This window comes from Penicillium chrysogenum (assembly GCF_028827035.1).
Source record: "Penicillium chrysogenum strain IBT 35668 chromosome Unknown utg000001l_segment0_segment0, whole genome shotgun sequence".
Taxonomy (NCBI): Eukaryota; Fungi; Ascomycota; class Eurotiomycetes; order Eurotiales; family Aspergillaceae; genus Penicillium; species Penicillium chrysogenum.
Window position 1 is genome coordinate 6,019,696 of NW_026622749.1, and position 21,395 is coordinate 6,041,090.

At 49.3% G+C, this 21,395-nt stretch overlaps 8 protein-coding genes across 8 annotated transcripts; 4 read left to right on the forward strand and 4 right to left on the reverse strand.

Annotated features, from left to right (window-relative positions):
* Positions 1-161: 161 nt before the first annotated feature.
* N7489_002383 (DNA-directed DNA polymerase zeta catalytic subunit REV3) lies at positions 162-5,305 on the reverse strand (the record flags this gene model as incomplete). Its single annotated transcript, XM_056708138.1, has 2 exons — positions 162-5,020; positions 5,071-5,305. The coding sequence occupies 2 exons, from the start codon at positions 5,303-5,305 to the stop codon at positions 162-164; spliced, it is 5,094 nt and encodes a 1,697-aa protein (XP_056572440.1).
* Positions 5,306-5,631: 326 nt separating this feature from the next.
* Positions 5,632-7,044, forward strand: slu7 (mRNA splicing protein SLU7; the record flags this gene model as incomplete). The annotated part of the gene is made up of 1 exon (XM_056708139.1): positions 5,632-7,044. The coding sequence occupies one exon, from the start codon at positions 5,632-5,634 to the stop codon at positions 7,042-7,044; it is 1,413 nt and encodes a 470-aa protein (XP_056572441.1).
* Positions 7,045-7,256: 212 nt separating this feature from the next.
* Positions 7,257-8,470, forward strand: N7489_002385 (60S ribosomal eL37 domain-containing protein; the record flags this gene model as incomplete). Its single annotated transcript, XM_056708140.1, has 5 exons — positions 7,257-7,280; positions 7,354-7,436; positions 7,514-7,668; positions 7,819-7,890; positions 7,999-8,470. The coding sequence occupies 5 exons, from the start codon at positions 7,257-7,259 to the stop codon at positions 8,136-8,138; spliced, it is 474 nt and encodes a 157-aa protein (XP_056572442.1). The 3' UTR covers positions 8,139-8,470.
* A 185-nt stretch (positions 8,471-8,655) lies between these two features.
* N7489_002386 (uncharacterized protein) lies at positions 8,656-9,884 on the reverse strand (the record flags this gene model as incomplete). Its single annotated transcript, XM_056708141.1, has 3 exons — positions 8,656-8,967; positions 9,034-9,504; positions 9,624-9,884. The coding sequence occupies 3 exons, from the start codon at positions 9,882-9,884 to the stop codon at positions 8,656-8,658; spliced, it is 1,044 nt and encodes a 347-aa protein (XP_056572443.1).
* Positions 9,885-10,758: 874 nt separating this feature from the next.
* On the forward strand, positions 10,759-13,270 carry N7489_002387 (putative C6 transcription factor (Gal4); the record flags this gene model as incomplete). Its single annotated transcript, XM_056708142.1, has 7 exons — positions 10,759-10,821; positions 10,894-10,923; positions 10,985-11,079; positions 11,138-11,448; positions 11,515-12,194; positions 12,243-12,763; positions 12,847-13,270. The coding sequence occupies exons 1-7, from the start codon at positions 10,789-10,791 to the stop codon at positions 13,268-13,270; spliced, it is 2,094 nt and encodes a 697-aa protein (XP_056572444.1). The 5' UTR covers positions 10,759-10,788.
* A 257-nt stretch (positions 13,271-13,527) lies between these two features.
* N7489_002388 (sugar porter family MFS transporter) lies at positions 13,528-15,635 on the reverse strand (the record flags this gene model as incomplete). The annotated part of the gene is made up of 8 exons (XM_056708143.1): positions 13,528-13,677; positions 13,756-13,882; positions 13,943-14,039; positions 14,112-14,417; positions 14,471-14,561; positions 14,614-15,056; positions 15,109-15,505; positions 15,555-15,635. 8 exons carry the CDS (start codon positions 15,633-15,635, stop codon positions 13,528-13,530), a joined length of 1,692 nt encoding a protein of 563 aa, XP_056572445.1.
* A 992-nt stretch (positions 15,636-16,627) lies between these two features.
* N7489_002389 (uncharacterized protein) lies at positions 16,628-17,471 on the forward strand (the record flags this gene model as incomplete). Its single annotated transcript, XM_056708144.1, has 2 exons — positions 16,628-17,156; positions 17,263-17,471. 2 exons carry the CDS (start codon positions 16,628-16,630, stop codon positions 17,469-17,471), a joined length of 738 nt encoding a protein of 245 aa, XP_056572446.1.
* A 1,091-nt stretch (positions 17,472-18,562) lies between these two features.
* N7489_002390 (OTU family ubiquitin thioesterase) lies at positions 18,563-20,248 on the reverse strand (the record flags this gene model as incomplete). Its single annotated transcript, XM_056708145.1, has 6 exons — positions 18,563-19,025; positions 19,079-19,350; positions 19,421-19,686; positions 19,739-19,802; positions 19,868-19,954; positions 20,006-20,248. 6 exons carry the CDS (start codon positions 20,246-20,248, stop codon positions 18,563-18,565), a joined length of 1,395 nt encoding a protein of 464 aa, XP_056572447.1.
* Positions 20,249-21,395: the final 1,147 nt, after the last annotated feature.

Consider the following 21,395-nt stretch of genomic DNA (forward strand, 5'->3'; position numbering starts at 1 on the left):
CACTTGGTTAGGTGATGACCTTCTGTCTGCATACGAATGAAACTGGGACTTCGCACTGGGACGCTCGAATCTGCTCCAATTTGTAGAACTAACCATCAACAGAGTCCGTAGGGTATATCCAAGTCAAAACTCCAACTTCAAAACACCATGTATCCAGAAGACTACCAATCCAATCCCTCATCTCCCTTCCGTTCCAACAATTCAACAACAGGCTCCAACACGGCTTTGGAGTGTCTCCAATTGGCAGCATCTCTAGCCCTCGAGTAGAAGATAGGGCAATCGAGACTATCACAGCTAACCTCATCACCAGGAGAAACACCCATACAAGAGCGACAGATAGCTTCCAGATCAACGACTCTCTTTTCCGCCCTCTGCAGCCGTGAAACAACATCCAGCAACGTAAGATGCGGCTTCTGCAGACAATCCCCACACACAGGCACAGCAGCATCAGACAATCTCGACCGACAGACAACACACGACGATGAGCGCATATAAGACTCTAGAGTCTTCCTACTAGCCCCACCGACAGAATTCGGCCTCGCCAGCGCCGACCCCTCAACTCGCCGAATGCGCTGCACCTTCGGCATCTCATCATACCACTGACGCACATTCGCACCCACAAGATTGAAAATTCTTTCCAGCGGCGGAATAATATTCTTCGTGATATAGTACTCCGCATCAAGCTCGAGCTGCGCATCATGCAGAAGCGTCTGCGGCGCAACACAACGATCAACAAGTCTCGCCCCCGGCGCACCGGTAACAACAACGTACGGCACGCGCTCACCGGTCTGCGGCTCGGAGCGCGGATCTTCCAGCATGCGCTTGGTGCTTATCACCGCGCCGGCGGGCAGGTGCCGGTCAGAGTACGTTCCCAGTCGGACTGCGCGGGCGAAGCAGAAATCTTGGATAGAGATGCGGCCTTGCATGATCTTTGCGCATTGGCGCTGGAAGTAGGATTTCACCTGGCTGAGGTCTGCGGTGCGGAAGAGTGTTTTTAGGGCTTTTTCTTCGATTTTTTGTTCGGCGGGTGTACCGTCGCGACGGACGGTTTCGATGCCCTTTGCGTCGAATTCGGGCTCCTTTTGATTGCGGTGCTCGTATTTGAAGCCTACGTAGCGTTTTTTGGCGAGCAGGACGCACGGGTGGTAGACCTTTTCGAATTTGAGTTTGACTGGCCTTGGGTTTAGGTCTGTTACTGCTTGGGCGATCTCTTCGCCGATGTCGAAGGCTTGGTCGCGGGTGCGGCCTTTTAGGTAGACGAATAGGCTGTCGGTGTCGCCGTAGACGACTTCGGCGCCCCACCGTTCGACGGAGTGGATGAAGGCGATGGCTTTTTCGAGGGTTTCTCGTCCGGTCTGGACGATACTGTCGGCGATCTCGGAACATGGCATTCGCCCGGAGAATGAGGCGGATGTGTAGCCGTATGTGACATTTGCGATCAGCTTGAGCGCTAGCTGTCTGTTGTTCAGAAGTCGCTGCAGGACCTTGTCGTCTTTGTCAGCCTTCATGCCGTTTTTGACCATCACGCGGGTTTCAAGAATCTCAGAAAGCATCTTGGCTAGCAGCGACTGACGCGCTTCCTGCTTCGCGTACATCATGCCATTTGGTGCGATGTTGATCTTGTCTTTCAGTAACTCGAGTATCCTGGGCTGTCGCTTGTAATCTAGGAACCCCATCTTATCCCGCCCACGCCAGTGCATTGCTCTGCCCAGGAAGGTTGAGTAGCAGTAGTTGTACGCGATCATGACACTCGGGTACAGTGACTGGAAATCAAGCACCAGAAGTGGGCTAGTGTAAAAGTCACTTTGCGGTTCCATGACCAGGGGCAAGCATTCTAATGCGTTCTGCTGTCCGACTTGCTTTCTGCTCGGTGAGACGAGCAGGAAGTTCTCTGGCTTCGCAATTCGGAACATGAGAGACTCGACTTTGAACTGGGATCCCCGCGTAATCACGGAGGCGAAATCAATGCCCAGCAGTCTCGCCTGCTCGCTTGTCCTTGGCGTCAATTCATTAGCCTCAAGGATTTCCAGATTCATTTGCACGCGAGAGGTGAAATATTGCACGACTTTGAGAATATTGCGAGGCCTGCCGCTTTGATGCCATTGTGTCAGTTGTTTCGGGGAATAGTGAGGAATTCGGCGATGTAAGACATGAAAGACGACGTTCTCCATAGTGTACTGTAGGAGGTTCAGCTCGCTTTTCATAGCGCGCCAGATGTTGAACATGTGTCGCCCGGTGATGCGAATGGACGATGAGTGGTTGAAACCCCACTGATCTGCCTCTTTCCCAAATCGTCCATTGGACTGGGATTTGGTCCTTGAAAGCTCCTCGCAGATGTCAAAGTCGTACTTCTTGCGCGCTCGCTCAATCACATATCCCCACGAAGCGTTGTGGACTTCGTAGCCTGTGATGATGTCCGGATCGTAGTACCGGACAATGTCTATGAGTCGGTTTATCAGGTCTAGTTCCGTAGGCTCATGCTCGACGTCAATTGTCAATGCTTTGGAGATTTTGGCCTCCGGCCTCCCGCCTTCGCCATGGTAAACCATCCCAACATGAACCCCAGGAAGATGACTATTGACTTCAATATCCTCGTCTTCGGATTGGATGCACCAGAACAAGGAAGTGATCTCGTCCTCCTCGGGGTTGGGCATCAAGGTTCCACGCGTGTTTACATGCACTTCTAAGCTCATTGTGCTCATGTGTTGAGCTTGGTGTTCCACACTGGTGGAGACACCATTCTGGGAGTATTTGAAGCCATGTGCATTCTTCTGCGTCGGGCCCTCAATCTGCGAGAGGAGGTTGGATTTCATCTCAGGAGGTATGGGTTGGGCTGCTTTTCGGTCAGGCTCTTGCGAGGCTTCTAACTCTTCAAACCACCGTATTACTTCTGACCGGCTTGGCGGAACAGGAGCAAACTCCCAGACCTTGGAGGTACACCATTCACGGAGTTGCTGGTCAACCTTTTCTTGCTGATCTCGGTCATGTGCTGTCGGTGTCTGCTCACCAAACATTGCAGGTGCCTCTGCCGTTGGGTCGAAATCGGGTAGATAGTGGATGGTGTTACTCTCCAGCCGAAATTCTCTGCCGCCATATTCTCTTGGTCGCTCAGGCACATCCGCTTCGTCGCTGTAAAATGCTTTCTGGTATACAACTGAGGGACGCCCATGTTCATTTATTGATGAACTGACTTCGCTGAACGTTGGGCTGGCAAATTTGAAGCAATGCAATGACGTGTTGGGTGCAAAATTGAATGACTGACGAATGCTTTTCACAGTCTGAGAGAGATGTGGATCGAGAGAGACTGGGCCCATCACTGTTGCTGAGGAATGTAGCTCTGACGAGCTCTGAGTTTCACTAGTTTTGCCTGACAGTTCCGTGGCAGATCCTGAAGGGAAAGAATTCAAGAGGGGCTGGGATGACTCGGGGTCTTTTCTCGAAGAAGTTGCCTCATCTTGACTGTAGCGCAAAATGGTCAGAGGGTCATTCGGGTCCTTGACTACCGGGAATTTCAAGCCGCTGGTGTAACTATGCGCCTTTGGACGGACTGTCCTCTGCGAGGATGATTTTGATTCTGAGGACGGGGTTTCCGCGTGAGAATCCAAATTGCTATCAAAGGAGACATTTTTTTGTTTGTCATCTTGCTGATGCTTCCGCGTGTTGGGCGATTCCAAAGGCCCGTCAGACAAGCCGTGTTCGGCTATATGTCTAGCTCTTTTGGTAGGCGAATGATGGCAATCGAGGGTTTCGGAGCGTTGTCTTTTGGGCGCTACACTTCTGTTTTGGCTCTGGTCTCTGGGCCTTCTTTCTTGGGCTACATAATCCCCTTCTTTGTAGCCACCATCCATAGCTGCTTCTGGGCAGTTGGTTTCAGCAGACTCTGCAGGTGCAGCCACATCTAAGAAAGGCATTTCGTCAAAGATCTCATCGTAGAAGCTGTCTCCCAGCGGGTCCTGTTTTGTTTCAGGCTCGTGTTCAATTATCCCTTCCAATGAGTGCCCTCCTTGATCAGAATCCGAGTAATATTGTCCGTCAGTTTGAGAAGACAAAGCAAGACCCTCGTCAACCGAGATTTCCGATAGTTTTTGCTCGGCTAGTTCCTGGGAACGGCTGCTATCAAAAGTAAAAGTACTGATTTTGCCAGGAAAGAAGTCCTCAGTACTATCCAACGCAGTCTTGACATATTTGGCTTGATCGTCGGTATCCAAGAATGTCCCAAATGACGTATCTTTGCCGCCATCCGCCTGTTTCTCATTAGCAGCAAGCTGAGATGCCATCTCACGAAATTCTTCCTCGTGTATCCAACCACCTTTCGACTGATCTCTTGGGTCCGCAGACATTGAAACCAATTCTTCAGGTCCAAACGGAGTGCTTCCGGGATCTGTTAAACCCATCCTCTTTTTGCGTCTGCGAGTTTCATCCTGCCACAGTCCAGCCACGCTAGGAACGAGCCGCTCGTTGACCGCAACTGGTTTCAAAAGCTCCGTAAAATCATGGTGCAAAGGCCGTTCCTTTACATCAAGGCGGTTCAGGATATCTTGAACACAGACATCAACCTCCAGCGCGCAATGGCTTTGCTTCTGTAATGCAGGGTGATCGAGTATGCTCTCGGGTAAAATGGAACGATCGTGCCAACGATGGGCTAGATTGCTGAGCTCGAAATACTCAGGTACCGGTGCTCGGAACTTGACTTGACTACAGCTCATGATTGCACATCCGTACAAATTGTAGTCGCACATCCATTGCGGAATGTATTGCATGTGTGCCTCGTAGGGTTGAAGCGGACGTTTCATCACAACTCCCTGGTGCAGAAGATCTACCAGGCGAGTCATATGGAAGGGGTTTAAGAGATAAATTTTGAAGAAAAACCTCCACCCCACATGGTATCCATAGAATGGGACTCCTTTCACCAAGGTGATGTGCGCCACAAATGCTGTCCGACGGTCATATGCATTTCGGCGGAAGCTGACCGCCAGGGCATGATCGATTGAAAGATGGAGGGTTCGGATCGCCGAATTCACTGCAATTTGGTTAATTCAACCCATCGAGTCATCAATGACTATCACTAACCATCTTCCGGCGCCAAGGACCCGTTGTATTCGACGTAAAGGTATGGAAATGCACCATGGACATGTACACAAACCCTCTGTCCAGTCTCGGTGGCTCCGAATATTCGAATCACAGGCACCTTGGGCTTAAAATCCTTCTCCGAGACCTCATCACGAAAAGGTAGTGGCGGATCCAACTCCGACGCGGTCGCCTGGTAATGATCGATACAGTTGAGACGCACACGGAATGGCTCCATCGCTCTGGTTGGTGGCGACCAGAAGCCGCAGAAACATTGCGGAGGATAAATGGTACACACCAATTATCGCATGTGTGCCCCTTCTTCGTACCTCAGTAAGAATAGTTGAGAAAACGCGACCGAGGTATGCCCATGACGACGCGAGATAACGCCTAGTCACGTGCTCCATATCAATTCTCCACCCGCCAAGCTCAGGCCTATGGCAACTTTACTCATCTTTCATCTCACAACAGGAGAGAGCGACAGTTTGCTCGATCTATTTCCTCGCTTACTTCCCTTTTTCCCTCTAACCAAAACTCGCTCGTCCCTCATTGAACCTACCAGTCATGTCACGAAAACCCGCAGATGTGGCGTCAAAAACGCCCAACGAGTACATTCCATCCTTCATCTCGAAAAAGCCATTCTACGTCGACGATGAGACAAACAACGACTACCTGGAGCATCAACGTCTTCAGAAAGCCACTCCTGATCAGTCAAAATGGTATGATCGAGGAAAGCGTGCGGGTCCAGCAGCCACCAAATACCGCAAAGGCGCATGTGAAAATTGCGGCGCGATGACACACAAGACCAAAGAGTGTCTGAGTCGACCCCGAAAGCAAGGCGCCCGATGGACTGGAAAGGATATTCAGGCAGACGAACTTATCCAGAAGGTCGACATGGGGTGGGACGCCAAAAGAGATCGGTGGAACGGGTACGATGCCACCGAATATCGCCAGGTCGTCGAGGAATATGAAGAGATGGAGGCCATTAAGCGAATGGCGAAGGAAAATTCAGATCTCAAGAAACTTCAAGCCGGTGAGGATGGCGACGAAGGCCCCGATTCGGATATCCGGTATGCCGAAGAATCCGACATGGGACGACAACAGAGTACCGCCACCCGCAACCTACGTATTCGAGAAGACACCGCCAAATACTTGCTGAACTTGGACCTTGATTCCGCCAAATATGACCCGAAAACACGCCGAATGGTGGACATGGGTGCGCAGGATGATCAGGCCGCTGCACTTGTCGCAGAGGAGAATTTCGTCCGTGCTTCAGGCGATGCTGCGGAGTTCGAGAAAGCCCAGAAATATGCGTGGGAGTCACAAGAGAAAGGTCTCCCTCAAATACATATCCAAGCCAATCCGACATCTGGAGAAGTTCTCCGAAAGAAGGAGATGGTTGACAGTGAAGCTAAGCGCGAGGCGCATCGCAAAGCTCTCCTGGATAAATACGGTGGTGTGGAGTACACAAAACCAAATGCGCTGCGAGAGACTATGGTCGTTGAAAACGAGCGATTCATTGAGTATGATGAGAGCGGTGCCATCAAGGGCGCGCCCAAGAATGCAACCAAATCCAAGTACCCCGAAGATGTGATGGTCAACAATCATTCTTCGGTCTTCGGCAGCTGGTGGTACCAATTCAAATGGGGATATGCATGCTGTTATTCCACTGTGAAGAACAGCTACTGTACAGGGGAAGATGGAAAGAAGGCCTTTGAGGAAGAAGGCAATATGTTGATGATGACTGGAGCAGCCGACGACAATGATGAGGTTTCCGACAATGCTGGAAATGCGAACCTCTCCCACGAGTCTGAACAAGCCGACGACAGGGGTCAAGAGCAGGATTCAAACACCAATGGTAAAAAGCGGACGCTGGAAGAATTGAAGTCGGGTGTCACAGAGGAGGAATATGAATCGTACAAGCGGAGCCGGTTGGCTGCTGAGGATCCTATGGCCAACTTCATAGGGAAAGATTGATTCTGATGATGTTCTCCATATACTACTTGCATGGGCGTTCGGATGTACTAAAATACCCTCTTGATCAAATTTACAGCCAAATAATTTGTGTTATACATCCCTGTTTCGTGTAGTTCTAAAACCTCGTCTCAAAACAATATACATCAAATAGATATTGGACCATTGGTGGATACCTTGGCTTTCGAAGATGATTTGATGTCACGTGATCTGCTATGTGCACAGACCATCTAACTCCAGTGAGGGCTAGCATGTCACGGGATCCAGACAAGCCCTGATGGGTCCACGTGATTGACTAACGCACTCGCTTAGAGCACAATCGCCAGATCTTGGGCAAGTTTCGAGACGCTTAGCGACGACGACCCGACAACCAGCCCCTTCAACGGAATTGCCAGGTACGTCCGCATGCCGGTCCCTTCACCAGTGCTCAATTCACCCCCGTCAATTTACTAACATATATCCTCGTCCACAGTTCCATAATTCAAGATGAGTACGTCCGATGCCGAAACATCGCACCGCGATCCTCCGCAGCGTCGAACAACTTCAAACTAACAACCGCCACAGCTAAGGGTACCTCGAGCTTCGGAAAGCGCCACAACAAGACGCACACTCTGTGCCGTCGTTGTGGTACGTATTACACCTGTTTTTCACGATCCCACCCATCCGACCTGCAGTCGCAAATTTCTACATTGAAAGACGGAATTGGCGATTACGGCGAAGACAACCACACAACCTAGCAAGGACAAGGGCTAACCGGTGATATCTACAACTCTACAGGCAAGCGGTCTTTCCACATCCAGAAGTCGACTTGTGCCAACTGCGGCTACCCTGCTGCCAAGACCCGCAAGTGTACGCAAATACCCCTCCCGAGAACATTGGTGATATGAATGGTGGCCATTATTTGGAATTTGGGCACCAAGTCGAGAACCCTGGCTTACATGGATTTCTTACGAACAGTCAACTGGGGTGAGAAGGCTAAGCGCCGCAAGACCACCGGCTCCGGCCGCATGCGCTCCCTGCGCGATGTCCACCGCCGCTTCCAGAACGGCTTCCAGACCGGTACCCCCAAGGGTGCCCGTGGCCCCGTCACCAACTAGATTCCCTTTTTCGTCCGCTCGGCGTCGCGTTTTCGTTATCGGAGAGGCTGGAATAGGAATGAGGGGAGGGATCCTGGCATGACATGAATTAGCATTACGGGATAGCATTACTCGAAATGCAATGGCAGTTCCGGACTCTTATCGCTTTCCCGTGGAGTTGGTGGTGTGTACAACTATCGATCACGTTGGTTCTCTTTGCCACGCCAAGGATGACAAAGTAGAACTTGCGAGACGATGAGAAAAGTTTCGTTGAGGGGCTCTTCTCTACGGAAAAGAGCTGGATTAAAAAACCCTGGGAAAGCGTGAATGAATTTCCTTTTTTCTTTGTTTATGGCTGGCGAATATCCCATGTCATGACAGATACAATGTGAAGACCCTTCCTACCATTTCATGATCTGTTCTACTCAGTACGAGGCTCTTTGGTGGACGCAGAGACTTGAATTGGACATGGTTCAATGGCTGTTTTTTGATAGGCTTGTGGCTCTTAAACGTCTAACCCATAGTATACAGTCTCCATTTATGATTCCCCACGACCAAACACCTTGACACCGCCATCCCGTTGAATGAAGTACAACGCCTCTCTCTCCTCCAGGCTCTCTTCACTCGCGTTCAGGCCACCACCTCGGCTGATCCTCAGTACCCCGCTCACATCTTTTGCGGCTCCGGTATCCAGAGTGCGGAGCTGCATGACCGACCGAGCCCGATGCGCCAACCCAATAACAAGTGCCGCATGTTCCGTCTCTATTGGCGTAGCCAACCCTCCCGACGTGGATGCATTGTGTATTAATGGGGCATCCGTAGCTAACGTCAAAACCGTAGCATGTGCATGCTGTCGAAAATAGTCAGCCCTGCCGTAAACCTTGATTTTGCCTATCGGGAATTGATAAGGCCTTACCTGTTGTAGCGCTGTGATCCACTCCGACATCTCTGTTGCTCCAATCCCCATACTCGGACCTGTCGCAGCGAGGAGCAGGTCAGGCTGATCTATAATGAGGAGAAGCTCATCACCATCTTCCATTGAACTCTTTTGTTGTTCGATCACTGATGAGATATCTTTCTCCAACGCGTCGAGGGAGGCGAGACCACGACCAGAGAAATGGAGCTTCTTTGCAATCCCAGGTTCGGCCTGCTTCGACGTCGCATTTCCTCTCGCTCCTGTGGCTGTTGGCCCAGCCGGCTGTGGTGACCTTCCAGGTACAGCACCAGGCGGGGACCGCATTGGGAGCGTTGTGCGTGGACTGCTTCCCAGACCAGCCGGTGAGATACTGGGAGAAGTGGCTGTGGGTTGCGGTGCGTAGAACAACTCAGACAGGCCATCTATGAATGCAAATTGTTGCTTATCTGCCAGACGCGCAAGATCAAGGCCCTATAGATCTGGTTAATGGTGTCGAACAAAGTATGTATCAATACATGAATAATATAAGAAATGGAACGTAAATGCATAGCCCAAATTCAAATACCAGTCAGCCTATTGGTTAGACTTACCAATCGCTTTGCTTCAGTCCTCCAGAACTCATAACTCCGCATGAAGCTCACCAGCACTACTTTCTTCTTTGTACCATTGTGCAGCTCGTCGGAGCCAAATGCCGCGTTGGGGCTCGGTGAGCTCAGCGCAGCATGGAGAAATCTCAAGATCAACCAGTTTGAAGTTGCACCAAGGATAGAAGACACTAGTGTCAGAGATGAATCGGGCAGATTTGATACATAAGGAGCGAGGAGGGGTGGTAGTGGGGGTTGAGAGGGCATGGTTGCGCCTCGATTCGGATATCTATGGTATCCTTTGTTCTTGGCAAGTTAAAGATGCACTGGGTCGGATCTCAATCTTTCCTTTGCAATTCTTGAATCTTCGTATGGAAGTGTTGTTGTTGATCGAGTCGTGGAGATGATGTCGAGAAAAAATGTCTCCGGCTTGTGATTGGCCCCTAAGGTATCCAGCCATGCCAAGACATAGGATATCGAGATGATATTGTATGGCATTTGATTTCTCTTGCTGTTTCTTGATTTATTCTCGCTTGTGTATAATTACAATACAGTGATTGATATAGGATTTGACTCTTCAGCTATTTTATACTCAAAATGTCTAGCTTGGAGGTCCTTAGAGCGATATGTGCAGGCAATATATATAGTTCCTATTGCATACTGCCCGCTCAATATCCACGCCATTCAACCTGAAATCTTGACCAATGCAGTTAATAAGAGGCAAACCACAGATAATGACACATTGGAACCTTGTGATAAAGATATAAAACTGTCAATAAGGGCTGTGACCAAATTCTCATATAATTTCTGCCTAAGGCACCAATATGAGTTTTCTGCACGCATCACCTGACCGGTTTCCCCACCATATCATCGAGGGGAGATGATGCATCTTATCCATCGCATTGCAAGAGGCTGTGCTGTAGCGCCGATCGTGAGTACATCCTCCTTTCTAGAAATCACTTCCACCCCACTATGTGTATACGCACCCTAGCCCTATCATGCTTATGTGCTATACATTGATACCCGATGTGGAGGTCTTTTCGCGAAAAGCACTTTCTGTTCATTATATCAGACGCATTGGCTAAATGTTTATACAGATGACTGCCGTTGTGTGGCATAATCAAAGCCCATTGGATACAAGATACAAGATATCCAACTTACCTCGATAAAGATGGCTAGCACTCGTGATTCCCACTCATTTGCTGTATGTATTGATCGGCCTGAATGATAACTGACATATGAAAACACAAGAGTTGAAGTCTGACCATTCAAATAGTGTGACGAATGCCGCTTGCGCAAGTCAAGAGTAAGTGCCTTCTTGTATTGAACACTTGCAGGCCTTGGCCCATCTAACCCGGGTATTATAGTGCTCAAAAGAGCGACCAGTTTGTTTGCAATGCCGACAGTTGAACAAAGAATGTATATACAGCCCAAAAGTCAGCAGAAGTCCTCTGACTCGGCAGTAAGTGACCTGAATCGGAAAAAAAGTTTGTATCTGAAGACAAGACTGACCACCTCAGACACTTAACCTATGTTGAAGATCGCCTACACTCATTTGAAACAGCTTTAGGAAGGCTTTTCCCAGGAGGTGATCTGGATGCTACACTCCGTTCTCTCTTGCAAAACCCTGAGGTGGCAAGGGCCCCTTCATCCAAGTCCTCTTCAAGGCACTCAACCCCAAAGCATGAGCCAGAACGTGCTGAGCCAGCACCAGAAGCTCTCCCACAGCAAGCCGATGGCTTTGACTGGGCCGAAAAAGAGATCACGCTTGGTGATTTGACAGACGGCATGGCTGCGCTGTCTATTAAACCCGAAGGAGCTGGCTACTTTGGTTAGTCACTTGAATATCCATTATGGATTCTGCTTTTTGTTTTCCAAACTGACACATTGATCACAGGAGCGTCTTCAAGTGTCGTACCGTTACGAGCACTTTTTGATCATGGATTTGACTTGAATATCCCTGTTCGCTCCGCAAAGTCAGGTGGCGTGCCTCTCAAAGCACAGCTTCTGGAAAGTGCCCCATCTGGGCTGATCGAACAAGCATTTATTGACGCCTTCTTCCTCAATTATCACACCAGCTATCCATTTATCCACGAGCCTACCTTCCGGATGCAGTTTAATGACCCATCTCTACGCCCGCACGGTACGGCCTGGCATATCCTCCTAAACACGATTTTAGCTCTGGGAGCCTGGTGTATCGGCGATGACAGCTCAGACCTCGATATCACATTCTACCAAGAAGCTAGAGGATACCTGCAACAGGCATCTGTGTTTGAGACTGGCAACCTGACATTAGTCCAAGGGTTATTGTTATTGAGCAACTATGCACAGAAACGGAACAAGCCCAACACTGGATGGAATTATCTTGGGTTAGCAGTCCGAATGGCCATGAGTTTGGGTCTCCACAAGGAGTTCCCCGGCTGGAAGATCAGTCTCTTACAAAGAGAAATCCGCAGAAGATTGTGGTGGGGAGTTTTCATCTTCGACAGCGGCGCAGCCAAAACATTTGGAAGACCAATTCTCCTCCCAGAGGATAGTGTCATGGATGCGAAGCAGGTTCGAAATATCCACGAAGAGGTATTTGCAACAGTATGAAACATAAAAACAATAACTAATACATTATAGGATTTGACACCCACAACAACAACGCTGCCAGCCGAATCGCCCGGCCCAACCATCTACTCTGGCTTAATTGCCCAGGCCAGCTTCCACCTCCTTACCAATAGTGTCTACCAACGCCTCATATCAAGCCCCAGCCTCACCCCGGAAGACACGCTGAACTTGCAAAAACCCATCGAAGAATGGTACAACGGTCTTCCATCATACCTCAAACACCAGCAGCTTCCTCTCTCCATGCAGCCAGCCAATCCAGACCCGGACTCTCTCGCCCTCGTGCGCAACCGCCTGCTATGGCGAAACTGGAACCTCACCATTTTGATCTACAGACCTATCCTACTCCGCTGGGCCGCTAGACGCTGGGCCCCACTTAGTGGCAGCGGTACAGCCACTCCGGATGCAGGGTCTGAAGATCCCTTCGAGACGGAGTGCCGATTGCGCTGTCTCCAGAACGCGCGGTTGACCATCTCCTCCATCTCAGATTACATGGCGAACTATATGTGCACGAGACTTGGGGCATGGTATATGCTGTATGTATTTCCCTTTCCATACCTAATACCTACCAAGGATTACCTTCCACCAGAACGACAACGGCATCTAACGTCACAAATAGCTACTTCCTCTTCCAAGCAGGGCTCATCCCCATAGTCTTTTTAATGACCGACCCCTCAAACCCAGAAGCCGCCTCCTGGCTCCAGGACATCGAAACCACAAAATCCCTCCTAACCCACCCCTCGCTGGGCACAAACCGCTTCGCAACCCGCTGCCTAGAAGTCATCAACCGACTCCTCGGCCCACCCACGCACCCAATGCCACAAGGAATCCCAACCGAGGGAGACCAGCTCAACCCGCAGCACCAACAGCAGCACGAGCACATGCTCCCACAACTGCAGCCTAACATGATGCCATTCCCCGGGCAGCTCTTCAGTGATCCCGGATTCGGCGGAAGCCTGTTCCCAGTCGAGCAGCAAATGCAAATGCACAATGCGGGGGGCATGGACTTTTCTGAATGGGTGAATTTCCCGCCGGCGGAATGAAAAGGATATGGTTTCAAGTTTGTTATTGACTTTTTTCTCTTTTGTTTCCGTATGTATCTTTGCATTGTAGGATGGGTATATGGAAAAATGGGAATTAGGACTTTTTGGAAATAGTCATAGGTATGAACGAATACTTCAAGCATGATTTGACAGTTGGATTTGATGTATAGTGCAGGACATCCTATGTGAAGAATAAGTTATTCAGTACGGGTAATATTCTCTTTGCGCTGTAAGTTCTCTTCATTGCGCGTTGGCATTCATGCCTGTTCCACATGCGAACCGACCGGCTTGATGAGGTCGTCTTCTTCAATCGGTGTTCCGCGTAACTCGGCTTCAATGTGCTTGATGCGCTTCTTCTCTTCGTGGGCAGCTGTATCGCCGAAAATGAGATCCATATCTTCGAGTGTCTGTTGAAAAACAGTTAGTATGGTCAAACTTTCATGCACAATGTGGTCCACGCTATGAAAAAAGACTGGGGAACGTACCTTTCCACGGGTCTCGGGGATGCAAAAGAAGGTGAAGGCAAAGGCAAGAAGACAGAAGGCAGCAAAGAAGATGTATGTGCCCCAGGTGATGGACTCGAGCATATCAGGCGTGACAAGGCCAATGATGCTGCAAGACAGAGTAGTTAGAATTGAATCAATTAGCCTGATCAAGAACGCTGTCACTTACAAGTTGCACATCCATGTTGCCGAGGTCGTGATAGAGATGGCCTTGGATCTAATGGAGAGATTGAAGATCTCCGAAGGAAGAACCCAACCGATAGGAGCTGATAGTGAAAATGTGGTTAGTTGGTTACTGGAGAATGAAGGCGGGAAGAGAATTTTAGGTATTATCTTACCGAAGGAATAGGAGAAGTTGATATCGTATATGTAGATAAAGGCAATACCAGCCCAACCAGCGGATTTATTGCTCACGAGCGAGGAACCAAAGCCACCCAGGATGCCGCCCACAATCACCAGCGAGATGCAAGTTCCTGCGGCGCCTGCCATGAGCAGAGGTCGACGACCGACTTTGTCGATGAAGAAGAGCGCGGGGAGGGTGCTAAGACAGTTGACGATGCCGTAGACACCAGTAGCAAGGAGGGAGGTGGTGTTGCCATCCAGGCCGAGTTGGCCGAAGATCGTAGGTGCGTAGTAGATCATGGCTGTATGAATTAGACATCGCTATAGATGGATGGATGCGTAGGTAATTACATACCATTACAACCCATGAACTGCTGGAAAAACATCACGATGCACCCAATGGCCAACCGTCTGAAACGGGACCATGTTGTGAAGAAGGACATGTACTTTTAAGCATGTTAGCGAGGTCGAATTATAAGGGTGAAATTGACAACAAACCTGAGCAGCGTGCAACTGGTATCCGGAGAGATTAGGGAAATTGTCCCTCGCAAAGGAGTTTTCCAACATAATAGAAGCCTTGATTTCGAGGTACTCATTGAGAAGAATAGGACTGTCACGATCCTGGCGGCGCAGTCTTGAAAGGGCGTGCAGCGACTCGTCATCACGCTCTTTCATCAGCAACCAACGGGGCGAGTCGGGGAAGAACAGCATTCCAATACCGAGGATAACAGCCGGAACGATCTGTAGGGCGAGGGGGAGACGCCATGATACCTCAGACTGCCCGTTGCAGCCACCAGCAGGAACATCGTGATAAGGGTCGAAGGTGGGCTTTGAAATTGTACCACCAGAGTATGGGATATCAGGAGCGCATCTGGTGCCGCCGATGTAGTTCGTTCCATAGTCGATCCAGTAGCTGAACAAGATCCCAAGAGTGACGGATACTAAAAAGAGAATTAGTCGGCGAGCCATATCCCAGCCTCGGAAACAACTTACATTGCTGTAAAACCACAAGTCCTCCGCGGATCTCTGGAATGGAAACTTCAGAAATGTACAGAGGCACCACCATGGTCAGTTGACCAACAGCCAAGCCAGCAATAGCTCGACCGGCGAACAGCATTGAGATATTCATAGCAGCACATTGGATAACGGAACCAATGACGAAGACCACTACAGCCAGATTGATGGACATCTTTCGGCCAATCCGATCGGTAATAGGTCCATTGATCAAGGAACCAGCCCAAGCTGCAAGCAACAGGGTCGACACAAACCAACCCTTGAAACCACTTTCAGAAAAGACACGAGGATATCGAGCCCCAAAGGACTCCATGGTGATAACACCGCTAATGACACCTTGATCATAGCCAAATAACAGACCACCCAGGGTCGAGAACTGTGTCAAGGTCAATGAATGAACATGCCATACAAGAGCAGACACTTACCGATGCTACACCACAGAGAAAGGGATTCTGTAGGACAAGCGCAAAGCCGCCCTTCGGGGAGCTCTCTGCAATAGTAGCCATGATATGCCGATGTTTTCTGAACCGATGAGAAGAGTTGTAACCCCTGTTCGCTCGGCTTTATATAGTATATGCTTTCCAGTCAAGCATCAAAACTGCCCTCTGCCGTTTAGGAACACAGTATTCCGTCTGGGGTATAAATGACGCAGGAACACAGTAGTCCGGATCTCAGAGCAAGGCACATGGTCTGGCATGAATATCAACGGAGTGGTCTACTCCGCACCAACTGAAAATGGGGAGCCGAAACTTGGGGCCTTTCCCCGAATTTGGGTGGCCCGGGAGAGTTTTGATATTGCGGGGAAACCCTGTCACGGGTCGGAGAGAATCCGATCTTTTGATAACACGGGAAAAGAGACATATCACCACTATATATGTACATATTATATATACCTATTAACAAGATACCTCCCATTATCAAAATGAGTTAAAAAATCCAAAGCTCTACAAAGATTCGGCATCATCCCGAAGGCCGAAGCCCTGTGGGGAAGCGGGTCAGATGGGAATACTTATCTGTTCTGTTCGGCTTATTCCGATATATCACATATACTTGGTTCCAGTTGCACTACCATAAGAATATCGGATATTTCTGATCGAATTGCTTTCCAAGGTTGTTTCAACCATCGGAATGGATCACGAGATGACTCACTATGAGCGCATGCCTGAATAGGGACCCATTGCAACGGTGATTTTCGACTCTGTGCTGCCCATGTGAAACCCATTTTCACTATCAAAAGCAACGCAATTTGCGCAATTATGCGCAAATTTGCCAGGCGATCGCCAAGCCCGTGCAATTCCATCGAGTCCAATGCCCAAGAGCGACAGCCGGGCCTCCAGACGCACGTCAGCTGCTGGATAAGCGGTTTCTCAAAAGACATCAGGTGCAGCAAGATAGCATCTGACCTGGATAGTGCGATGTTATAAATCCTCGCTGCCCTGGAGCCGAACTTCCAGATCCCAAAGTTCAAGATCAAGATCTCAACCCTACTCCCACCACAATGTCATCCCCCCTCCGCATCGGCGTCCTCCTCGTAGGAACCGTCCAACTCCTCGACCTATCAGCCGTCGACCTCCTCTACATGACAACACCCGAATACCTACAAGAATGTTCCCTGCCACAGCCACTAGTAGACCTAGGCCGGCCCTGCGAGATCCACTACATCGCCCACAACGCAAACGACACAGCCAAGACGACCGCGCAAATGTCCCTACAACTAACCGACTCACTCACAGACTCAGCCGTTTCCCCAGGCAAGTTGGATATCGTACTCATCCCCGGCCCACCGCCCAAAGCGATGCCACCACCAGAAGAATACCTGGACTTTGCGCGCGCGCATTTCGCAGCCGGCGCGCCGATACTGAGTGTCTGCACGGGGGCCTATGTTATCGGACACGCTGGGATTACGAAGGGACGGGAAGTGACTGCGCCGCGGTTGTTGATTCCTGAGATGAGAAGGAAGTTTCCTGAGGCGAAGTTGTGGGATGATTCGGTTAGGGTTGCTAGGGATGGGAATTTGTGGACTAGTGGTATGTCTTTTTTTCCCTTTTTCCTTTGTTTCTGTTTTCTGTTTTCTTTTATTCTATTTTACACTTTGATTAATGGATGTGGATATGCATGCTGAACTCGCTATAGGCGGAATTACAAACGGACACGATCTGGTCGCTGTGTACCTGCGTGAACATTACCCTGCCGCTCTGGTGAATACGATCCTCGTCGCTGCGGACATTCCTTCCCGTCCCGCGGCGTATGCTACTCCTGCCATGAGCGATACTCTCTATATCGTATGGCAGATTATCAGGGCAGTCCCGAATGCAGTGATTGGGTGGTTTAGGGGGAGGTGATTGCATGGGGTTCTAGAAGTGTCATGGTATTCGACCGACGTCGACCCGAGGAATCTCCATGCGTTAGATCTGACGATCAAGTGCTTTTGTTCTCTTTTTTTATTTTTTTTTTATTAATATGATGCAAGTTTTAGTACTTTGTCGCTAGAAGAACCTTCGAACTATTAATTTAAAGCTATCTAATCAAATAAAAGGCCGAATATGTGAAATCTCTGCCAAATGCACCAAAAGTACGAGCATGAATGTTTATTCCAAATTCGAATAGTAGACTGACTCAGTGCCGGTATTCAAAAGAACCCACTCTGCTTGTAGGTATAGAGGCGAGCGCGGGTATGGATTTCGAATCTGGGTTTGGGGATAGTTAGGGTTGAAGGTGCAATCCTCGTTCAAATATTGTAGACCATCACGAAGTGGGCAAGATGGCAAGATCATTCCACCATCCATGAAATATCCCACCAGATGACAGTCCATAAAAGTTACGTAGCACCCTTCTCGCAACATGACATTCTATCCGCGCGTCTAAAGTGAAGACATAGATTTGGTCCAATAGTAATGCATTTCTTGTTTCTTGCAGTTCCGTAGCCTAAGAAAATGAAGAGAGGAAGAAAAAAGAACAGAAAGAAACAGACCCCGAGGATTGAGAAAAGCGGAAAAAAGAAACAATTTGGGCGAGAACGCTCGTACCATGCAACGCGCTGCACCACGCTAAGAGGACAATCATAGAGTAGAGAAGAGAGGAAGAGGAAGGGCATAAGAAAGAGAGAAAAGTGGACTCCCTCGACCGAAAGAGAGGAGGGTGCGCTTCATCAAAAAGAACTTGAAAGTGACATGTGCTGGCCTAACCCGCTTGACAAACCATGATACGAGTCGAGTCAATTAACCCAGAATGATCATTATGGAGATAAGATGAGAAAGAAAACGAAAATCCATGGCTCTCTTGAATGACAGCCCGCAAGTTTTATCTTCGTTCATGGGGTTCCCAATGGATGGGTTCAAAGTCAGAATTCTGGAAATGGGCTTGGTTGTATGGGGAACTGGGACAGAAAAGTCAATAAGGACGTCGATTGTACTGTGGATACCCTTGACAGGACTCACTTTTTGAAAGGGGTGGTGACTGGCAACGAGCGACTGAGATTCGGTTTCATGACCAAAGGATTCAGGCGAATTTGGGGGCCGTCGGATGATCGACTTGGCAGTGAAGTCATTGGTGGCGGGGCGGAGGATGGCGGTGCGATTTGTGGAGGAGGAGAGACAGGAATCGGTGGGATGGGTGCAGCATGGGTTGGCATAGGCGATTGGTACATGTCTTGTTGGGGGGACATGCGGAATGGACTGGCGGGGGTTGGCGAGACAGAAGGCATCGGAGACATGGGAGCGCCCATCCCAAAGGATGTGTCCTGCATCAGATTGGGGATGGCCATTAAGCTTGAATTGACGTCGAATCCGAGGGCTGTTGGATCCCAGGGGGAGTAGTCGGACGTCATTCCGTATTGGAGGTTGACAATGGGTGCCATATTCAAAGGTTCGACTGGGTAAAGGATATCATAATGACCTCTGCGTGAGATGTTAACTCGGTACAACACATGTTAACCGCCAAAGTAACTCACGGTCGGTATAGGAGGCGAATGGTTGCACCACTGGGACTGTCAGAGGATAGTTGGTGGGGTGTGACGGCATCGCCTTCGCTTCGGTCGAGGTAAAGGATTTCAACACCAAAGCCGGAGCCTTCGATCACACCGTCAATCAGTGCTTGAAGACCAACTTCGTCGATTTCGGTCTTCACCGGGTCTATCCGCGAGCTGCAGTACTGGTTCAGTGGCATAGGAAGGAAAGCCTGGTACCGGTTCGGATTGAGCTTCATCCACGCGCTAGTCAAAATCTGCAAGGCGAGACATCAGTTTACGTCCAGTAACAAGGAAGACAAGAGCCCAGAGGGAAAAAGAACTCACGCGGAAGTGGGTAATGATAGCATCAGAGCAGTAACCCTCATTAAAAGCATCGACAAGGAAAGACTCATCTTGAGCACCATTTTGGATAGCAGCATGCGTTCGGTTGAGGACTTCTTCTGTGGCATCGACAAAGATCTCGTAAATGGAATCCGACAGGCCGACCCGTTCCAAAAGCGTAGTAAGAGACTTCATTCTCCGAATCTCGGTCTCGATACGGAGCGTGTCTCGGAGGGCGAAGAGGGTCTCGAAATAACCAAATGCCACAGCTGTATAGAATTAGCATGAGACGCACTTGATATCGAATGCAAATGATGATACCTCTCCAACCACAATTCCCGTCGCCTTTCATGATACGGCACTCGGGATGGGTGATAGCAAGCGCCTGTAAGCAAGTTAGATGCAAGACACATTGTGGTAACACAGGAGGCTCAAGCCACCAAAGCTTACATTTGTTTTCGTAGCTAGAGTAGGATCCGCATTTGAGTAATCCAACGCGATGCTGTGGCTAGATTGTTTGGTTGAGACAAGGGGGCCCTGTCGACATGTCAGCCATTGCCGTAGGCCGGAATAATCGTGACCAATTACCTGGACATCCGGCTGATAGCTATTGGAAAGCTTCTGGAAGCGCTCCATCTCGTCGGCCGAGAGCGCATTCATGTTGGCGGAGTTGGTAGAGATTGGGTGAGAGAAAGCAGCTGATAATGAAAGGGCTACTGGAGAGAGAAAAGATGAGGAAAGGGAGTCCCGGTAAAAACCAACGGGATTCTGCTTTTCCGGGAACGGCTGGTGAATACCGAAATGATTCCAAGTAGGTTTTGATAAGGACATCGCATACGGTTGAAGTTGTGCTTATTCAGAGTCGAAGAGTCCAGGCCGTGGTTATGTCAAGGATTTCTGGGGATGTTAGAGAAGAACTTGACCGGGGAAAAGAACGGATATAAAGAATAAGTTGACATACAGCTCGAATGGACATCCCGAGGTTTCTTTGGAAGATTCGGGCGAAATACAGGCTTCACAGTTTTGCCTTGTACGACGCTGTAGAGTGTCCCAGAGGATCGGCTTTTACTATCAGAGTCTCAGCATGACGATCCAGACGCAAAATATGCACAGCAGTCATCGATGGCAATCTCGAATCAAGTTCATGAGGCGCTAATAGGAGGATACAAGGAGAAAAGATGGGGCAGAGGAAGTACTACAAGCCTCGAGAACCACTCTCCCACTCTGATTGGGTGTGTAAAAGAAGGTTTGTGATGAAGAGATCCGGAAGTCATCCAAAGGGGATGTCACAATCACATTAAGGGAAAAGAAAGGCAGGGCAATGATGTCAAACCTCCACGCGGCAGGGGCTATAAGCCGGTTGGAATCGGCCCAGGGAATCTTCTGAAGGAGGGTGCACGAACCGCACACCGGATTCGTGAGATTGACAGGGATGGAGACTGATTTTCCCGTATAATCGAGCGGATATCGATTCCGGGGAATTATAAATGGAGAAACCAGAAGGGGGGCTGTAAAGGGGGCCAAGAAAAGGAAAATAAAGAGTGTGTATGACACACAATGACAAAAGAAAAAGGCGATCGGGGGAAGCTCACCTTGTTTATGACCTCGCACACGATGAGATAATCATGGAGGGGTGGATAAGAGTAAGAAGGTCAAAGAGAGAAGAGAGAATAGAGAAGAGAAAAGGACGGTCTCTCAAAGTGATAAGAGTGGGAGTCGGAGGAGAGATGGGGAAGAGGTGAGTTTTTGCGGGGAGAGAATGAGAGGGAGAGGATAAATTGTTTAAGAGATTTGGCCAAAAAAAAAGAAATTTGAAGGGAAGTTCACCTTTCTCCCTCCCTATATGGAAATCGGGATATGGAAATTAGAAAAAGACGAAAAGAAAAGATGAAAAGATGAAAAGAAAAAGAAAAGAAAAAAGGAAAAAGAGAAAAGAAAACACATGAAGTGACGATGCACCGTGCCCCAGTTACCGTAC